The sequence below is a fragment of the Chlorocebus sabaeus genome, chromosome 16, assembly GCF_047675955.1.
Source record: "Chlorocebus sabaeus isolate Y175 chromosome 16, mChlSab1.0.hap1, whole genome shotgun sequence".
NCBI classification, from domain to species: Eukaryota; Metazoa; Chordata; class Mammalia; order Primates; family Cercopithecidae; genus Chlorocebus; species Chlorocebus sabaeus.
In genome coordinates this window covers 57,782,792-57,802,478 of record NC_132919.1, presented here as the reverse complement: position 1 = coordinate 57,802,478, position 19,687 = coordinate 57,782,792, and the positions used below count along the sequence as shown (strand labels likewise).

The following is a 19,687-nucleotide window of genomic DNA, read 5'->3' as shown; positions in this document are numbered from 1 at the left end:
TGATAAACTTCAGGTTAAAAATCTTGTATCAAAATTAATGAATTTTCCTTACACTTCCAATTTTTGGTGTAGATTCATTCCTCTCTATTCTTCTACTTGCACCATCTGCCTTTCAAACAGCCTAGTTTCCTTCGATGAGTAGAGTAATTATATCCTACTATCATTTTTGCTTTTTACCAAAGCTTAATCCTCCTTGTTGATGGTGATAGTTTTCTTTCAAAGAAGAAAGTGGTATACACCCTCTGCCAAAGAATTTTGAAGAAGAGTTGCATGAGGAAAGGAATCTAGGAACTGTAGTTTTGACAACAGTTATTTTGGAATTCTGAGGTCTTTGTGAGAACCATGTCTCCAAAGATTTGGAATCAAGGATGTGTCCCAGAGAATCCAGGATATCTAATCACCATACCAATGTTTAATTAGTTACTGAGCACAGTCACTTCTTGGGAATGTGTGACAGAATCACTGTTTCCTTTCTGCTACAGACTCATTCTTGCCTTCATCATCCCACCATTGGTTCCTGCTCATTCTTTTACCTCTCCCTCACACCACACTCTGACATTCCGGTTGCCTGTTGGTTTCTTAAAACATGGCTGTCATCTTGTCACTTTTCTCTGTTACCACAAAAATTAGACTTAAGCTTCGTTTATATTTTGTATGGAAGGCCAAGTGTTCGAGACAAATTGGTGTCTTCGTTTCCCATTATGTAATTTGCAAAACCTTCCCTATGCTTTTCTGTTTCAAGATCCTCCAATATCCAGCCTCACTTTCGTTTTTCATTATCCCCCAGCACAAGCCTACAAAGGAGCTCCTGGTGCCTTCATCTCATCCTTGTTCTTATTGCACAAACTACTCTTCCTTCCTGGATTGGCTTAACTTTCCCAATGCTTATCTGTATTTACCCATTATTTTAGAGATTCTACCTCTTACGTAGAACTTTCCTCTACAGTAAAATTATAGTCTGCCTTAATTTTCCAGTGCCTCATGTGTGCTAATGTGGTCTCTCTATCTAGATTGTAAGCTCAGTATATATTCCTATACTATCGGTTATAAGAATTTTATATATTATAGTCTTTAAAAATCATCCTCTGAAGTGCCTTTTACTTAATTCAGCATATTAAAAAGTTCTTAAAAATGAATATCAAAATGAAACATGAAATTCTATTTGATTTTCTCAACCTGAACACAGGATCTTTTCTCATTAATTTCTTCCTGCAGTTCGTTTCCAGACATCGCAGAATGAAAAGAAAAATGAGAAAATGAAGGTAAGGCTAGGGAAAAAGGAAGACAATCAAAATTAGTATCACTATAAATACAATGATTTCAATATTAGAATTAATTTAAGGAGTTTGATTATATAAAAATTTGATTTGATAACATTCATTTTTACAGGGCTGAAAGACAACCTATTTCATATTCTTTGAAACTGTCAAAGTTAGCCTCACTGCTATTCAGAGAGAGCCCTAACAGAAATATAATAGTAGCAAGTGTAACCAGTGCTACCCATGACCGACGATTATTGTAAAGACAGGGGTCCAGCGCCGGGCGCATTGGCTCACACCTGTAATCCTAGCACTTTGGGAGGCCAAGGCAGGTGGATCACATGAGGTTGGGAGTTCGAGACCATCTTGACCAACGTAGGGAAACCCCATCTCTACTAAAAATACAAAATTAGCCACACATGGTGGTGCATGCCTGTAATCCCAGCTACTCGAGAGGCTGAGGAAGGAGAATTGCTTGAACCCAGGAGGCAGAGGTTGAGGTGAACTGAGATCGTGCCATTGCACTCCAGCCTGGGCAACAAGATCGAAACTCCATCTTAATAATAATAATAATAATAATAATAATAATAATAATAAGGGTCCAGGTTAAAAGCCATCGTGTGTGTGTGTTTGTGTGCAGGCACGTGTGTGTGTGTGTTGCTTCAAATGCCTAAAATGTCCAAACCTTCTTAATTTGATGAAATTCAGAGAAACTCAAAATATACAAAGGTTGTGTTTCCTCATGCAAGAATGTTGAAAAAAATGTCTTCTTACTATTAGCAGTGCCAGGAATACAATTTCGGATTCTGAAGCTCCTAAGTAATCCATGGAGTCAGGAGAAATCTGTAAAATGAGCAGTAAGTGTATTCAGGTGAACCGTCTTTATTTATTCAAGGAATTTATCCCACTTAAGATAAATTGATGCCTATTCAATGGCCTTAGAACCATTCTACCTGATGCTCCCTTGGGTATCATGTAAAAGTTAATTTCAGACTGTGCAGTATGTCTTCTTTGCTTCCAGTGTGTCTCTAGGCTGGGATGCCTTTGTATGTAACACTGTGAGTCAGCAGGATTTGCTCTGTTAGAAGAATCCTGGGCTGGTGCTGGCAGGACTCTTTGAAGCAACAGCAAGACTGTCTTAAGACAAACCCTCTCCTCTAACCTTACCTGTATTTCTCTCTTCATTTGTGGTCTTCCCTTGATGATGCACCCAAGAACCCTGAAATATTTATGTTGCTCTTGCCCTCTTACAGCCACTTTTGAGAATAATCATGGCAATCTTTTTCAAACTGAAGACAAAGTTCTTCCCCTAGAGTTCTACACGTATACATATAAGTGCATTTTTTCAACATCCTCCACTCTTTTGCAAATAAAAGGCAAACGGACAATTTTCTTTCTTGAGCTATATTTACCAACACATTTCCTGAGCAATTTTAAGCCCTTTGCAGTAAATTTCTAACTATCACAGCCAACCACCATCTAGAGAAGATGACTTTCCCACATTGGATGGCATCATTTCAAATGATTTTGTTTTCTTAAGTGCCCCAGTTGCCCACTTTCAATAATTGCGCTTCATTCAAACTGAACCTCAGGCTCCCAGATCTCTACTCTCTCTGTTAATACATTTTTTTTTTTTTTTTTTTTTTTTTTGAGACAGAGTTTTGCTCTGTTGCCCAGGCTGGTGTGCAGTGGTATGATCTCGGCTAATTGTAGCCTCTGCCTGCCGAGTTCAAGCAATTCTCCTGCCTCAGCCTCCTGAATAGTTGGGATTACAGGCAACCACTACCACACCCAGCTAATTTTTGTATTTCTAGTAGAGATGGGGCTTCACCATGTTGGCCAGGCTGGTCTCGAACTCCCTGCCTCAGGTGATCCACCTGTCTCAGACTCCCAAAGTGCTGGGATTACAGGCTTGAGCCACTGCACCCGGACTCTGCCAATACATTTTAGTTTTCCAGCATCCTTATGCTAATGTTCTTACTCTGTAATTTGGAGTTGGAGAACTTCTAACACACCAACTCCTTTTCCGCTGTCCATGATCACCCTCACGTCCTTAACTTCATTCTCTAGCTTAGAATCCATGATATCTTCAATTCCTTTTTATATAGAACTACTGCTGACTTATTCTTTTCTTTGTCAAATTTGACTGCCAAGCATCCAACCCTTATTGAACCCAACTCTCTGCCTTTCCTAAACTGCATTTGAGAAGCAGACTGTAATAAGAAAAACTCTACTTTGCTGACTTCACTGAAAAGTAGAGCAGAGGGTCTTTGGCACTGTCTGTCCATCCTACTGACCTATGCTCTGAAATAATTTTTCACATCAAATTCTCAAAATCCTAAGCCCTCTTGGCCACTGTTAGTTAATGACTTCCCTTCTTACTTTCCTAAAAAATGTAGAATCAGTCAGAAGAGAATCATCTCATCTTTCTAACAGCAAAGCCACAAAACTATCTGCCTCCGGTGTCTGTATTATCTGATTATAATTTCATGTTCAGTATATGGAATGTCCCTGCTTTTATGGACAGCACCCCCTCCACTTGTGGACTTTATACTATTTTTTCTCAGCTATTCATGGACTTGACTCATGAGATAACCTCTATCTCTTTTTTCCAGTGTAAATTTCTCTAACATCAACATGGTATTTTTTTCTTAGCACAAACAGACAAAAATCTATTCTCCCTATTCATTTATTCTTGAATTTTTCTGCTACCGTTTTTACCAAATCTCCTAGAAATACTTACCTTTACCCACAGTCACCATATTCTCCCTTCACATTTTCTACTAAGTTCACTCTTACTGTGCTTTTGTGTTGACATTTTCATGAAAATCAACCTTGTTAAGATCACCAATGACGTTCGGGTAGTCAAAGCCAATGGTCTCTTTTCAGTTGTCACCTTTCTAGAGCTCACAGTAGCATTTGATGGTTTAATCATTCCCTCCTTCTTGAAATGTTCTTTATTGCCATCTGGCACATACCCTTATGAGCATCTGAGAAGAGCTTCCAGCACACAGAAGCCTGCCATTTTTGTTCTCTATCTCCCTGACTCCATCTCAAATGAATTTGCTGGCTCCTCCCCTTCACAACCTCTAAATTTTGGAGTTCAAGGTCATGTATTTGCTTTCCAATCTCTACATTTTGGAGTTTAAGGTCATGTCATTGGCCTTCTTTTTATTTCTATTTCTACTCACCGCATAGGTCACATTATTGTCACATGGCTTTCATACCATCTGTAAATGGATCAATCTCAGATATCTAGATCTAACCCCAATCGCCACACACTCTGACACATTGAATTCCCAACTCATGTATCTAACTGGCTACTTGACATTTCTCCAACCTAATGTATCCAAAACTTAACAAAAAAGGGGCATCTCTTCAGCCTCCCAGTAGGGCTCCCAACAGTGAGAGTTCTCATGAGAACTAAACTTCTACTCCCCTGGAGTTGCCTTTGACTTTCATAAGCCAAAGCATGGCTTCCTACTGAATCAGACTATGCCCCTTACCCAGGCGTGGCAAGAGAACTGACTTTCCAAAGACAGAGACCTTTAAACTGTGTACAGCTGAGGACTCTACCTATAATTTCTGCAATATTCATGGCTGTCTCAAATGGTCACACATTTCATGACCCCTGGACAGAAGTGGAACTACTTACCCCAGAAAAAATGAAGAGAGAGCCAATCAATGCAAAGGGAGGTATTAAGATGGTGCCAAAAAATAGCCCTAGAAATCCATATTCATTTAGATCAGTAGCAACTATCGAGAAGATGACCATCTAAAACAAAAGCACAGTATAGCATCACTAAAGTGTAACAATCTGAATTTTAGGATGTTTTCTAAGAGGGTGGGAATTCATATTATAAACATTGTTATTTTCAATTTCACTCCCCAAACCAGTATTTATGTCATTTCTTTCCTTTGCTACATGGGATTTTATTACAGTTTTGTAGTGGATTTATGATGAATTTTTTTAAAGACACAATAATGCTTCCCAATCACAATGGGCGTACAAATCCGGTGAGACTCTTGCTAAAATTTAGATTCTGATAAAGTGATTATTTATTATACATTACTCTGCATTTTTCTTTTCTTCATTTTGCAATAGTTCATATCCTTTTAGGCTTCCTTTTAGGAAGGACATCCTTTTAGGCTTAGACATACCAGCTATTTGTTTTCTTGGCAATTATTTGTTTGAATGGATGTGCAAAATTCAACAAGTTTGCCTTCAGAAAACATGTTTTTAATTTTTCTGCTCCGACGAATGATGTTCTACATAAGTCTTTATGTATGGACACTTTTAGTCTTGAAGGAGAGATTCTGAAAAGTGTAACTGCAAGTTAAAATGTATGTGCATCTAAAAGTTACTAACAGTTAACAGTTAGTAACTTTTACTAACTGTTACTAACATTTTGTTTAAAGCTTGTGACATTTATTCTACAAACCATGAATTAGAGTACACATTACACCCCACATCACTGACACAGGAGGTCATAGTTATTTATTGTAGGTATCACTGATTTTATTGCTGATATTAAGTAACTAGCTTTATAATTTTACCATTTGATATGATATTTACCATTGGTTTGGGTAATTTGTCCTTCTTGTGTTACTATTTTCTTTATACTAGGCCTTTTTAAGGAACTATATGATCTTTACTTGACTCATAGAGTTTTCTTCCTTTAGCTGCTAATACTGAACCATTATTGTGTTCTGAAATAAATCATACTTGATTATTTATAAATGATTCTTTTCTTTTTTTTTTTTTTTTGAGACAGAGTCTCGCTCTGTCACCCAGGCTGGAGTGCAATGGCACAATCTCAGCTCACTGCAACCTCCACCTCTTGGGTTCAAGTGATTCTCCTGTCTTAGCCTCCCAAGTAGCTGGGATTACAGGCATGTGCCATCACGCCCAGCTAATTTTTGTATTTTTATTAGAAACGGGGTTTCACCAAGTTGGCCAGGCTGGTCTCGAACTCCTGACCTCAGGTGATCCACCCGCCTCGGCCTCCCGAAGTGCTGGGATTACAGGCATGAGCCGTTAAACCTGGTCAAATTATTCTTTTTCAAACTTACTTCTGTGTTTGCTTTCTTTCTATTTAGAGAGTTATCTTTAATTTTTCCAAGTGAATTTAGCAATGGGTTTTTAAAGCTTTTTAAAGTTTTATTATTAAAGTTATGCTTGCTTTACAAAAGGAACTCTTCAACTTTATGAATTTTTTCTATTTAAATATTTACGTATTCTATAACCATGATTCCCAAAGTTATTTGAACTTCCTAAATGTTTAAGTGAATTAAGCAGTCCTTATCACTGCTTTTGCAATTTTGCTTTTCTTGAATTCTTTATTTCTTGGTTGGATTAATTTTAACCCTAAGTGGTTCATCTTTCATGTGGCTGTAATTTGTTCCTGGGTATTTTTCTTTTCTTTTCTTTTCTTTTCTTTTTTTTTGTTAGAACGATTTATTATTTATTTATTCATTTTTTTTTTTTGGAGCAGTTTTAGCTTCACAGCAAAATTGAGTGGAAGATTAAGAGATTTCTCATACACCCCCTGGCCTCACACAGGCACAGCATTCTTCAACAAAGCAGTACACTTGTTAGAACTGATGAGCCTTATTGACACATCTTTAACACCCAGAGTCCATAGTTTACATTAGAGCTTACTCTTGTTGTTGTACATTCTATAGGTTTGGACAAACATTTAATTATATGTATTCACCATTATAGTATCACACAGGCCTAAACATCCTCAGTGATCCACCTGCTCATCCCTCACTCCCTATGACCCCTGGCAGTCATTGATTTTTTACTGTCTCCAGAGGTTTGCCTTTTCCAGAATGTCATTTAGTTGTAATCATACAGATTATTAAAAGTGTATAGACTTTTCAGATTGGCTTCTTCCACTTAGTAATACACATTTAAATTTCCTCCATGTCTTTTCATGACTTAAGAGCACATTTCTGTTTACCTAAAATAATATTCCATTGTCTGGATGTAACACAGTTTGTTCATTCACCATTTTGGATATCTTGGTTGCTTCCAAGTTTTGACAATTACAATTAAAGCTGCTATAAACATCATTGTGCAGGTTTTTGTATGGAATGACCAACTTTTTCGGTAGGGCTTTAAAAACATTTACTTCCTGATTTTATATTTGATTATGTCTGACCTTTCCTAGAACTGCAACCTTTCCTAGAACTGCAACTTGGTAGATATAATTTTGGAAGAGAGAAATTCCATTTCCTTTCCCTCAGATGTTTGAAAACTGACACACAGAATTGCAGGAGATAAATCTGGGGCAGCTGGAAGTTTTCTCTTTTATGATTGGTTTACATTTACTTCTTGGATGCCTTTATTTGGAAGTTTCATATCGTAATGAATATTGATCATTCCATAACAGTTCTTTCTAAATTTAAGAATTTCTTCTATTATATTTTTATACATAGAAGTATAATAGAATTATATTATTTTAAAAGATTATACATATGTGTGACAATGGATTTGCTACATAAAAATATTAATTATTCTGTTGTTGGATTGGCTTTGTATTTACATCTTTTTTTATTGTTGTCTTGCTGATTCATGGGGATTATCTTAATCCTTTATTTTATATATGTAATTAGATTTTCAGCCTTTTTCAGAATTCATTATTAATTCTGAAATTATACTGATGGTTAGTGTGTTTATGTAGATCTAAAATTTCTTTTTTTTTTTTTACATTCAGGATGTTTTATTATTGTGACTCTGAGCTTTTGTCTTATTAAATGTGTATTCTTTTAAAAAATCTATAGGAAAAGCTGTAATGGAAGTTTTATTTGTTCTGCATTGTTTTGGAATACTTTATTAATTTCTTTGCTATTGGGATGCCATGCAGTACCTTTTTGTCTTGGACATGTCTAACATATGCAGGTGTACTGAGAGCTTCTATTTGCTCTGATAAAGCGCTTATCATTTCTGAACATGCTTTCTTTCTTGGCTGATATTGGCTTATCTTTTTCTCTGAGTAAATATTTTGATGTATGGCATTGCTTTCTATCAGTATCTTTGAAACCTGGAGGCCTAGATGTATGCAGTGCGCTTAGCTTAGCCTGTGTGTAGCCTTATTGCTTTCTCTTGTAGGTCATGTCCAGTGTTCTGCACCAGTTTTCACTCTCCCTAGTAGGCAGTGAATCTCATTGTCAAGGAGTGCGCATACTATTAGACCTTAGGCCACAGTCCAGTTCAGTTCAGAGCCCTGTAAAATAGCAAACCTCAGCATCCCGCCTCTCCAGATGAAGCATTCTTTTCTCAAGGGTTTTTACTTACCTGTGCTAGGATGTCAACTCAGTCACTCTTGTATACCTTTTTTGGAGCCAATTATCAGTATTTTATCAACTAACTTTTCCTCATCAAAATTGCTTATTGAGGATGGAAGTGGACTTAGGAAAAGCTCCACACTAGGGACTTCATTCTTTGGCCACCACATTTCCACTTAGGTTTTCTTTGTTTCGTTCTACCCTGCTCTACGAACAAAGAGGTTCTCTCTCTACATAACTAATCAAATACAACTTGTATGATGTGTAAGTTACATTTCTACATGCTGGTTCATTTTTTTTCCAATGAATCTTCCAGTTCTGAAACAGGTGATTTAAGTTCCACTTGCATTAAATTCCACTTGGATCTTTAGAGATGATTGTGTATTTTGCTGTTGTGTATTATTTGCTAAACAAATTAGGAGACTTCCATTTTCTTCATGAATTTTGCATTTTGTCAACATATTTCTTTAAGCCTTTTAGTCTAGAATTTGACTTCATCTGCTATTTGTGTAGCCACTTCTAATTTCCTCATTTTAAAAAATGCCTGTTAAGTCATTGCCCATGACTTACATGTGTTTATTGTAAATAACATATAGTTAATTTTTTAAATCCAGTCTAGAAGTCATTGTCTTTTCTTCTTATTTTCTAATTTATATTTACTTGTGGCATTTTATTTTAGTTTCTTCCAAATGTGAGGCATCCTCCATATCATCCTTTGGAATTCTCATACTCTGTGGGTGGTTCCACCTCTTTGAAAAACTGTTTGGCAAGGTCAACTAAAGTTGAACATAAAGTTGAATACACTATGACCTAGTAATTCCACTGCTAGGTGTATATCTCAAGACAGACACACACACACGCACCAAAAGACGTACAAGAAACAAGAAAGTTCATGGCGGTGTTATTTATAACAGTGCAAAACAAGAAGCCACTTGAATGTCCATCAACAATGAATAAATAAATTATAGCACATTCATCAGTAGACTACTACAGCAATGAAAAGAAAGAAACTATTCTGGTTGCTATCAAATGCAACAGCATGGATGATTCTAAATAACCTGTTGTCAATTATGTACAGATATATAATTATGCCTTCTACATGATTCCATTTTTATTATGTTCAGAAACTGGCTACACTAACCTATGTGAATATAATAGGAGTAATGATTTTTACAAGGAGGAGGGAAATTGGAAATGGGATGGAAGGAGGCTTCTAGGGTTCTAGTATCATTTTATTTATTGATGTACCTGGTAGTTTTGGGGAAGTGCTCAAAAAAACTACCAGACCCATCAATAAATAGAACATTACTAGGTGTGCTTAAAATGTGCATACTTTTCTATAATGTAGGCTATACTTTCCAACTAAAATTTATTTTAAAAAGGTCTCATTGGATATTATGTAGAAAACAGTTAACAGGAGGCAAGAGTAAAAACAGAGAGACCAGTTACAGATATGTTGCACTACTCTAGGTGAGAGAGGATGGAAGGTTAGGCAATGGATATAGCGGTGAAGTCGGGACACATCAGGTCGACTGGGAAATGTCTAGAGTTTAAATGACATGCATGTGGATTGAATACCGGAAAAAATGGAGGGTGATCAAGGATGATTCCAAACTTTTGGAATGAGAAACTAGCTGGGTGGATTCTGCTGCAATAATGTAATCTATTCAGAAATGACGAAGGCCGGGCGTGGTGGCTCACGCCTGTAATTCCAGCACTTTGGGAGACCAAGGAGGGCAGATCACCTGACGTCAGGAGTTTGAGACCAGTCTGGCCAACATGGTGAAACCCTGTCCTTACTAAAAATACAAAAATTAGCTAGGCGTGATGGTGCACACCTATAATCCTATCTATTCAGGAGGCTGAGGCAGGAGAATTGCTTGAACACGGGAGGTGTAGGTTGCAGGAGCCGAGATCATGCCACTGCACTCCATCCTGGGTGACAGAGCAAGACTCTGTCTCAGGAAAAAAAAAAAAAAAAAGAAAGAAAGAAAGAAAGAAAAAAAGAAATGAAGAATAAGATTGAGGTGACAATTATATTTCAGGTATGTGATCACTAAGGTCTTCTTTAAATATTCAGGTGAAATTGCAAGTGAATTGCTGGAAGCAGAAGTCTCTACTCAGGGGAGAAGTTAGACCTGGAGACATGTTTGAGGATCATAGTTTATAGATAACATACACTCACTCATAGAGTAGACTTTAAATAGAACTGTGATTATCTTAGAGTAATTAAAATTTTCTAGAGAGCAGTATTACTTTGCCACTCTGCTTAGTACAAAGATTAAAATATGTTCTTGGATTTATGAAAAATGATAAAATAATAGTTACTATATGCATACTTACAATTAAGAAGAAAAATGACCAAATGCCACTATTTTTCCTCCCATTGCGAAAAATGAATGAAATCACATATGTCAAGAAAACAAGAGATGAGACATAGCCAATACTACACAGGATCTGAAAATAGAAATGTTAAAGTCCAATAAGGTAAATACTATCTAGAAGAGTACTCATACTTACTCCTCAATTCTCTAAAACTATACAATAGCACAAGTAATTTGAAGTTTTTTGGTTTAAGATTAATAATATTACTGCATTTATGAAAAAAATAGTCTAATAAAACCATTTCATAATTGCTGCCACTTACTTGAATTAACAGGTTTTGAATTATAAATATAATCTCCTCTGGGCTAAAAATGTAATCCATTATTTGCATTAGCAGAAGGATCAAGAAGTATAGGGAGACATCCACCAGTGCCTGGCCAAACCAGTATGCAGAAGGGTAGAGGCCTGAAATCCGTAGCTGGGAATGAGCTTTTTTCTGATAAAGAAATAGAAGAATCATCAAAAGCTTCTGAAAAGCTGCAATTTGGGAAATTGCAAATATATAGTCAAGAAAACATTCATTTTTGCTTCATCTTTTAGAAATATTATCCTGATTCAGCAAATGATACCACCACTCACCACACCCTTGTTCAGAGGCATTGATAATGCTGCAAGCCACGTCATGATTTCATCATCTAAAGGGAAAATGCACCAACATAACTAGCTAATGTTATGTCACAGAATGATTGGGCATGGCCTCAATGAGAAGACATCTTTTGTTTTTGAGACTGTTCTTTCCTTTGACGTGAAAACTTGCACATTGCACAAAGGTTCAACAGAAGTGGGATTACCATTTCTTGTGAGATACTTAAAATTTATACTGAATGTAAACGGTGCATTTATCATTGGCGTTTTATTTTAGGTCAAAGAAATGGTCCTCTAGTTGATTTCATTTAAAAACTCTTTAGGTTGGAATTGGCAAGACTGCCTTTAAAATGTTGCACTACTCTTATTGTCTTGCTGTAAGTCATATTTTCCATTATCGCACTGTGAAAACTAGTGAGTGGATTTTGCTATTGCGACCACTATAAGTCACATTATTACAGTGATTGTCATAACACGAGGGCTTGAAAATATGACCTGAACTATTTTAAACAGTAAAGCATAAAGGCAATTAAAATTTCAAATCTAAAATTGAGTTTATATAAGGAGATTCATTAGCAAAACCTGGAATGCAAATAATTTTGGAAAGGAGAGTACATCTAGAAGGAAGTAGGAAAGAGGATGACAGTGAGGACTGTTAGAGAGTGGATATTTTCTATTCATTAACTTATTTAATATATATTTACAGAATGTATACCATAAGACTGACTTCATGTTGGTCACGGGGCACTTAAAAGTTTAAGTTGCAGGGGAAGAGGAAATAGAGGCAATAAGCAAATAAATATAGTGATAGCTACCTAAGTAAAATTGTGCATGTGTTAAGAAGAGTTCAGGGTTGTATTACAGCCTTTCAAAGAGAAATGAATTGTAACTCGGGGGTCAGGTCAGAGAAGGTTCCCTTGTGAAGTCATGGGCAGTGAATAGGATAGATCCGGGTGACAGGTCAGAAAGCACTGTGGGCAGAGAACAGTGGGAGAGAAGACCCTTTCGTGGAAAGAGGTTGATGTTCTGGGAAACTGGAAAGAAGCCAGTGTGGCTGCAGCATAGTTATCAAGGTGGCAGTGGCATCAGATTAAGGGAGAAAGATACACCTGGGTCCAGATCACCCATGGCTTTCAGATAATGGCAAGGATTTCAATCCTGCTCCTTGGTATATTGAGAAACCATTGAAGGAATTTAGACAGAGAATTAACAAGGTCAGCTTTGTGTTTCTAAGGTATTACTCTGTCACACTGGATGAAAAATAGAGACGGCTAATGTGGACTTATAGGGTGGCTGCTGTGCTCATCCAGAAGAGAGATGATGATGGTTCTGGCTGGTGTATTGTAGCAGAAATGGAGGAAAGCGGAAAGATTCCAGAAATATTTCAGAAGTATAATCCGTGACTTCACCATTAACCAGCTATGAAGACGAGAGTGAAAGACAGACATTGACATCGTGGGGCTGCCAGTTAAAATTTTTGATAAATAACCTTTTTGAGTATAAGTATGTCCATGCAATATCTGGAAAATGCTTACACTGAAAAAATTCATTGTTTCTGACATTAAATTTTAACTGGGTGTCTGTAATTTTATTTGCTTAATTCTGACAATCCTAAAAAAAATAGCTCTTAGGTTTCAGTTAAGATAAAAGAATGAAAGGTGAGCCATTATTTATAGAGATAAGTAACCATGAAGTAGGTAAAATTTAGAAAAAAATATTCCTGCGCTGATGATGTTTATGTTTATTCCTAGTTGACAGAGACAGTTAACAAAAAAAAAAAGCAAAGGTTCAGATAATGATAAGCAACATGCATAGATTTTTAAGATAGGTTCATATAATAGTTATGGGAAATCTATTTCAGACTGGTTAAGCAGAGAAAGGGTCTTGGCTGAAATACTTAAATATTTGTGCTGAGATCTGAATTACTGAAAGCCAGCTGTAGAAAGAATAGAAGAAAGAGCATTGCTGCCAGAAGAAATGGCCAATGCAAAGGTCCAGATGATATTGGCGTATTTGAGAACCAGAAGGAAAAGTGGGGTAGCTAGAGGAGGAGAGTACAAGGAGGAAAGGTAGAGAGATAAACAAGAGACAAATGAGGGAGGGAGCGTTCTGCCAGACAACATAAAGAATTAGAATTTAATTCTACCTGCAAAGAGAAACTGCCAGGGTCGTTAAACAAGGTAATGAGATGATCTAATTTAAACTTCTGAAAGTTCACTCTGGTTGTATGAAAGGAATTAATTGCAAATAAGGAAACCGATGGGTAGCTCTTGCAGTGGTTTAGGCAAGGAATGACGATGGCTTAGACCAGGAAGAAAATAGTGGAGAGAGAGAGAAATGGATGGATTTGAAGTAGAACTTTAAAGAATTTCCAATGGATTAAATAAAGGAGATAAAGACACAATGATAATGCCAGAATTTTATGCTAGAGCAACTGTAGACAATAGTGCCATTTGCTGAAATAAGAAAGTCATGAGGTGGGCATATCTGGTCAGGAAAATAAAAGTTTTATTTTGCCTATGTGTGAAATATCTATTACTCAGCTATATGGTAATATCACAGAAGCAACTGTACATATAGAAGTCAAGAATTCTGGAACTAGTTGAAAAGGGTCCTAGAACTAAAGCCTGGACATTTAGGCATCAAGCATTAACATTTATGGGAAAGTTACTATATGGCAAGTATGGTTCTAAGTAATTCATTGGTATTATTTCACCACATCCTCACAGAAACCTATTTCAAATAGATGTAACTAATGTCTCATTTTATAGGTCTCATTTCATAAAAATGAGGCATAGAGTGATTAAGTAACTTTTGAGGTTCATGCAGCTTGACAATGGAAATATTGACATTTGAACTCAGAAGAGTTTACCCCCCAAAAAGTGTGAGAAAGAGTGTCAAGAGCAGGAGGAAAAAGACAATGAATGTGTGGTCTTATAAGAGTAAAGGAAAAATAGTATTTTGTGTTTCCCATGGGAGAAGTCACTAAAGATAGGGACAGTTTAAGAGCAGAATAAATAAAAATTAAGTCAAGCCCTTCAAAAACATGTCCTGAGCATCAGTGGATGATGGCAAGGACTTGAAGACATGGGAAAGTGGCAGATAGACTCTGTTACAGGCTCCTTGAATTTTATTTTTTTAAAACTCACAAAAATGGAGCTTTAAAGGGACAACATTTTCCAACAATAAGTCAAAGTGCTGTGGTGAGTTGGTCAGGGCTTTTAAACTGAGTAGCTTTACCACCATTTGGAAGGTAGAAACCACCACGGAGAGATGAGATGTGATTATGTCTGTGGGTAAGTGTCATAAGTAAAATTTTAAGTGATACACAGTTGAAAGTTGTCATTCCCTGTTAGCAGATGACATCTAAGCTGTCCTTCCTGAGGTCTCACGTTTGTTTAAGAAAGACAGCATTTTCTTCATGTTTGGCAATTATTATTAAAGTGCTTGATTATTCATTGCATCAAGTACAAAAATTAGATTTACCACTTGCATGTAAATTTATAGTTGTAAGGGTGGGTGAAGGGTTCTCTAGATATAAAAAACACATGAAGACTTTAACTCTTCTTACTTTGTAGTCACTGATGCTGCTCATTGCAATGTATGGAGTGAAAGAGGCTGCCACCGGTATCCAGAAGAAGGCGTTACTTCGGTACCCATACTCATAATCCATATGCTCCTGAAATCATGTGGAACATGTTGAGCTGATAGCGATTGGGCATCTGTTTCATCTGTACATTCTTAACTAAATCACTCAAATAAATGAATTGGGCTGATCACTCAAAGCACTTCTCAAGGTCCTATGTGCAACTTCTTACCCACATTCATTTTCAGTCCTGTGTTGCAACAACTAGGACCTTCTGAACATGTAGCCTGATTTACCTATGAAGAAGCAAATTCAACCAAGTAGTATGAATTGTCTAAGGTCACACAGTTAATAACTTGTAAGGTAGGCATGAAACGTCTGCTCTCTGACTTTATGGTTACAGTGTTACATGCATTGCTTATGTACATCAAGGCTGATGTTTTAAGAGACAATAGAGATTGTGGACTGTCAGTGGAGGGGCTAGGAGAAAACTGGTCAGCACACCCTCCATGTCAGGCATTATATTTTTTAAAAAATCAAAACCCTATACATGTTAAAGAAGATCTTGAGTTTTGCTACAAGCCTTAATTTTAAAAAAAATTAAAATTTTTAATTATTGTGGGTACATAGTAGATGTATATATTTATGGGGTACCTGAGATGTTTTGATACAGGCGTGCAATGTGAAGTAAGCACATCATGGAGAATGGGGTATCCATACCCTCAAGCATTTATCCTTTGCGTTACAAACAATCCAATTACACTCTTTTAGTTATTTTTAAATATATGATTAAATTATTATTGACTATAGTCACCCTGTTGTGCTGTAAAATACTAGGCCTTATTCATTCTTTCTGTAACTATTTTTTGTGCCTATTAACCACTCCCACTCCCACTCCCCACTCCCTTTCCCAGCCTCTGGTAACCATTGTTTGACTATGTACATGAGTTCAACTGTTTTAATTTTCAGATCCCACAAATAAATGAGAACATGCAATGCGTGTCTTTCTGGGCCTGGCTTGTTTTATTTAGCATAGTGATCTCCAGTTCCATCTACGTTGTTGCAAATGACAGGCTGTCATTCCTTTTTATGGCTGAATAGTACTCCACTGTGTATATGTATCTCATTTTCTTTATCCATTCATCTGTTGATGGACACTTAGGTTTCTTCCAAATCTTGGCTATTGTGAACAGTGCTGTAACAAACATGAGAGTGCGGATATCTCTTTGATATACTTATTTCCTTCTGTGGGGGTAGCAAAGGTGAGATTGATGGATTGTATGGTAGTACAAACCTTAATTTGATCTGTCATCAGTCACCTCACTACATTGCAAGTCATCTGGTATGATGAGTTTTGATTTCTTTACTTCTCTGTTCTCTTACTCCCTCCTAAAACTCAGCAACCCTCTGAGATATTACAGCATATAAAAGTTGCTTGACTAAAGATGTATATGTGTAGATAAGACCCTGGGAGGGGAAGAAAGACTACACGTCCACCAAAGACTACACGTCCCATCTCATATCTTTGTCTGTGGATACCGTGGTTGATTTTTCCTGATTCAGAAGGCCTCTGAGGGAGGAAAAATCACAATTCATCTGGACAGCCAGCTTCCTTACTCATGACTGGGTTCATAAATGACATATTATGTCCATGTTAGATCATATCCACCCACACTCAGAGTTTTATGTGACTTAGCCTGATGGGGTCCTTCCTAAGCTGAAAGACACTTGATGCCTCCTGGGTAGTTCGGCCAGGTGAGGACTTGCAGGAGTGGCTGGATGGGAGCGCTGTAGGACACTCCAATAGATGATAGAAATTATTGAGAAGGAGTCAGCACCAAGGCCTGAGCTATAGTGAGCCTGGTACTTTAAGATCAAGTAGAATAGGCTTACAGAATTGTAAGAGAGAATGCCAGGAGCTGGGTGGGGAAACCAGAGGTGGCAATTCAAAGAGAGAATTTGTCTACCTATGAGCTCGAGGTCAGCTGGGCTGGTGGGTAGCAAATACTCTGTAGTGAAGACATCTTTTTAAAGGTGGGAATTCAGGTTACTTGCTTATTCTTGGGAACATCCAATTCTTTGTTATCCAGATAATTGGCTAGTCTACTCAAATATAATAGATAATGAAACACAGTGACACCTCAGTGGGCTACAGTTTCCCCAGCTGTCTAATAATAACACAAGTTGAGAATCCCTAATTTGAAAATCTGAAATCTGAAATGTTCCAAAATGCCAAACTCTTTGAGTGCCAACATGACACTACAGGTGGAGGATCCCTTACCCGACCTCCTGTGAAGGATCACAGTCCAAACATAGGCACACAACACAGAGTTTACTAAAAACATCAACTAAAATTATCTTCAGGCTCTGTGTATAAGGTGCACATGAAACATAAATGAATTTCATGTTTAGACTTGGTCCCATCTCCAATATACCTCATTACGTAAATGCAAGTATTCCAAAATCTGAAACAATTGAGAATCTGAAACACTTCTGGTCCCAAACATTTCAGATAAGGGCTGCTCAATCTATCATAGGAATAGTAATAACTATCTCAAATTCTGCTTGGTACATTTAAATATGCTACTACATATAAATCACATGGGAAATATCTGGTTTTGCCCTAGAGATTTTTGAAGGAAGGAGGACTGCTGAAACGTGGCTTGAAAGGACAATGGTATGATGTGCTTTGGAGAAGACAGGGAAACTCCCTTGACATCCCAAACCTCTGCAGCTTTCAGACAGCATGCAAGAAGCACTCAACAGTTCTCATAGCTCTTTCTGAGGAAGCACAGAGGTTAAAGCAAGACAGAAGTTGTTGAATTACTTGGAAGATGGACACATCAAACAATGAACAATGTAGACTGGAGAAAGTTTGACGGTGTGGACTTTCCTGCAGCAGCCTACAGAGACTCTGCAACCCTGAGTGTGTCATCACCTACAGAAAGGTCTGGAGCCAAGCTAACCACCGCCCCAAAACAATTACATGGGTCACCTGGGCTATGGTGACCACATATGTAGAAACTACTAGCAACTAGAGAAAGCATGATGTCTCCCCAGCACCAGTTCCATAGGAAGAGCTCCATCTCTCCATTCTTCCATTCTGTCTCCAGCACAGCAGTGCTTTACTCAGAAGGGGAGGGAAAGGGGATAGTTTCAGAGCTAGGACACTCTCCCTTTTCTATTCCAAGGTGTTAGACTGCAAATGGGGATGGAAGAGCAAATCACACCACGACCACCCACCCACTTCCATGCCCCCTTAGGCCTCAATTTGACCCTGCAAAGTTTAAATTGAATAGAAAATTGAAGTTTAGGACTGCACTAGAATAATTCTTCATAACAAAAAGTGACCAAGAAGCTATAGAATATGCCCAGGGTGTCATTTAAACCAGACGAAGGGTGTTTCAACACAACAAGATGAAAGGTGACCTGAAGACACAGAAGTGCATACCCACATCTCTATCCCAGATCTTCTGCCTCTGGGCATCTAAGCAGGCCTGAGAAACTAGATTTTAAAAAAGAACTGCCTTAGTTCCCATTCAGCCAGTCCCCAGATCTAATAAAGCTGAATATTCTTTAATGGAAACTTCTTTTGATGCATCCCAAGAAAATAGTTTTAATAGCAATAATAATGAGAAATATAATTTATTCAGCACCAGGAGTTGTCCTATTTTATGTGCCTCATCACTCATTCCTACAATAACTGGTCCAACTTAGCCAGGTGCTCATATTGCCTCATTTACTTCTTAAGAAAGTTTTGTGATAAAGTCTTTAATCTATTCTTTGTAGATTGATGACTTCTATATCCTATAGAAGTCAAGTTGCTTAAGAAGCTCACATAGTCTGACCTTTAAGTCTGTTTCAACAATGTCCCACTACCTACGGCCACAGATGGTGACAGATCAGACCAAAAACCATAATGAGTTTTATTTTCTGTTGCTCCATTGACACCAAGTCATCTAAATAAGGTTAATGTTGTGTGGTCATTTCTAAATGTGTGTGTGTGTGTTATAATGTTGTGTGGTCATTTCTAAATAGTGTGTGTGTATATATATTACATATACAGTGATTTATATACATAAAATATTGCACACAGATATATATACACACACACACAAGTTTAAGAATAGGTTCACAAAAAGTAATGTAATATTATTTTAGCATTTCAAGAATTTTCTTGAAAACTTATCATGACACAGTATAAGTGAGATACAATTAAACTTACTTCAAAAAATGTGCTTCTGTCAGTCTGAATGTGTCCCGAAGAATTAAAAATTCCAAGTAGCCCATTGCTAATGACATCCAGGAGGACAGGAAAGCAATTCAGCCGTTTTGTGTTACATGCTACTGAAAATCTGTGATCCTGAAATACAACAAGCACCAATTGTAAGTCTTCATAAAGCAAATACAAAATTTAATGAGTGAACGTGTTGGAAAATCATTCAAGTTATTGATAATATAATTAGGCCCAAGCACTGAGTGTGATTAATATCACTATCACTCATAATATTTGATTAATTCTTAGTATACTTAAAGAATCCGGTATTGTGGTTTCTACCCACCATAACATCAACCATGT

General features: G+C 37.2%; 1 protein-coding gene across 2 annotated transcripts in view; it reads right to left on the bottom strand.

Annotated features, from left to right (window-relative positions):
- Nucleotides 1-19,687, bottom strand: part of ABCA9 (ATP binding cassette subfamily A member 9) — a 77,775-nt gene that overhangs the window by 13,386 nt on the left and 44,702 nt on the right. Inside the window, exons 22-28 of one of the 2 annotated variants that reach the window (XM_008011980.3) lie at nt 19,334-19,471; nt 15,094-15,201; nt 11,200-11,373; nt 10,896-11,009; nt 4,915-5,034; nt 2,034-2,102; nt 1,177-1,268 (exon numbers count right to left, since the gene is read on the bottom strand). In XM_008011980.3, coding sequence (XP_008010171.3) covers nt 1,177-1,268; nt 2,034-2,102; nt 4,915-5,034; nt 10,896-11,009; nt 11,200-11,373; nt 15,094-15,201; nt 19,334-19,471 — 815 coding nt within the window. The remainder of the gene's footprint in view (nt 1-1,176; nt 1,269-2,033; nt 2,103-4,914; nt 5,035-10,895; nt 11,010-11,199; nt 11,374-15,093; nt 15,202-19,333; nt 19,472-19,687) is intronic. The other variant, XM_037993246.2, reaches the window with a different exon arrangement.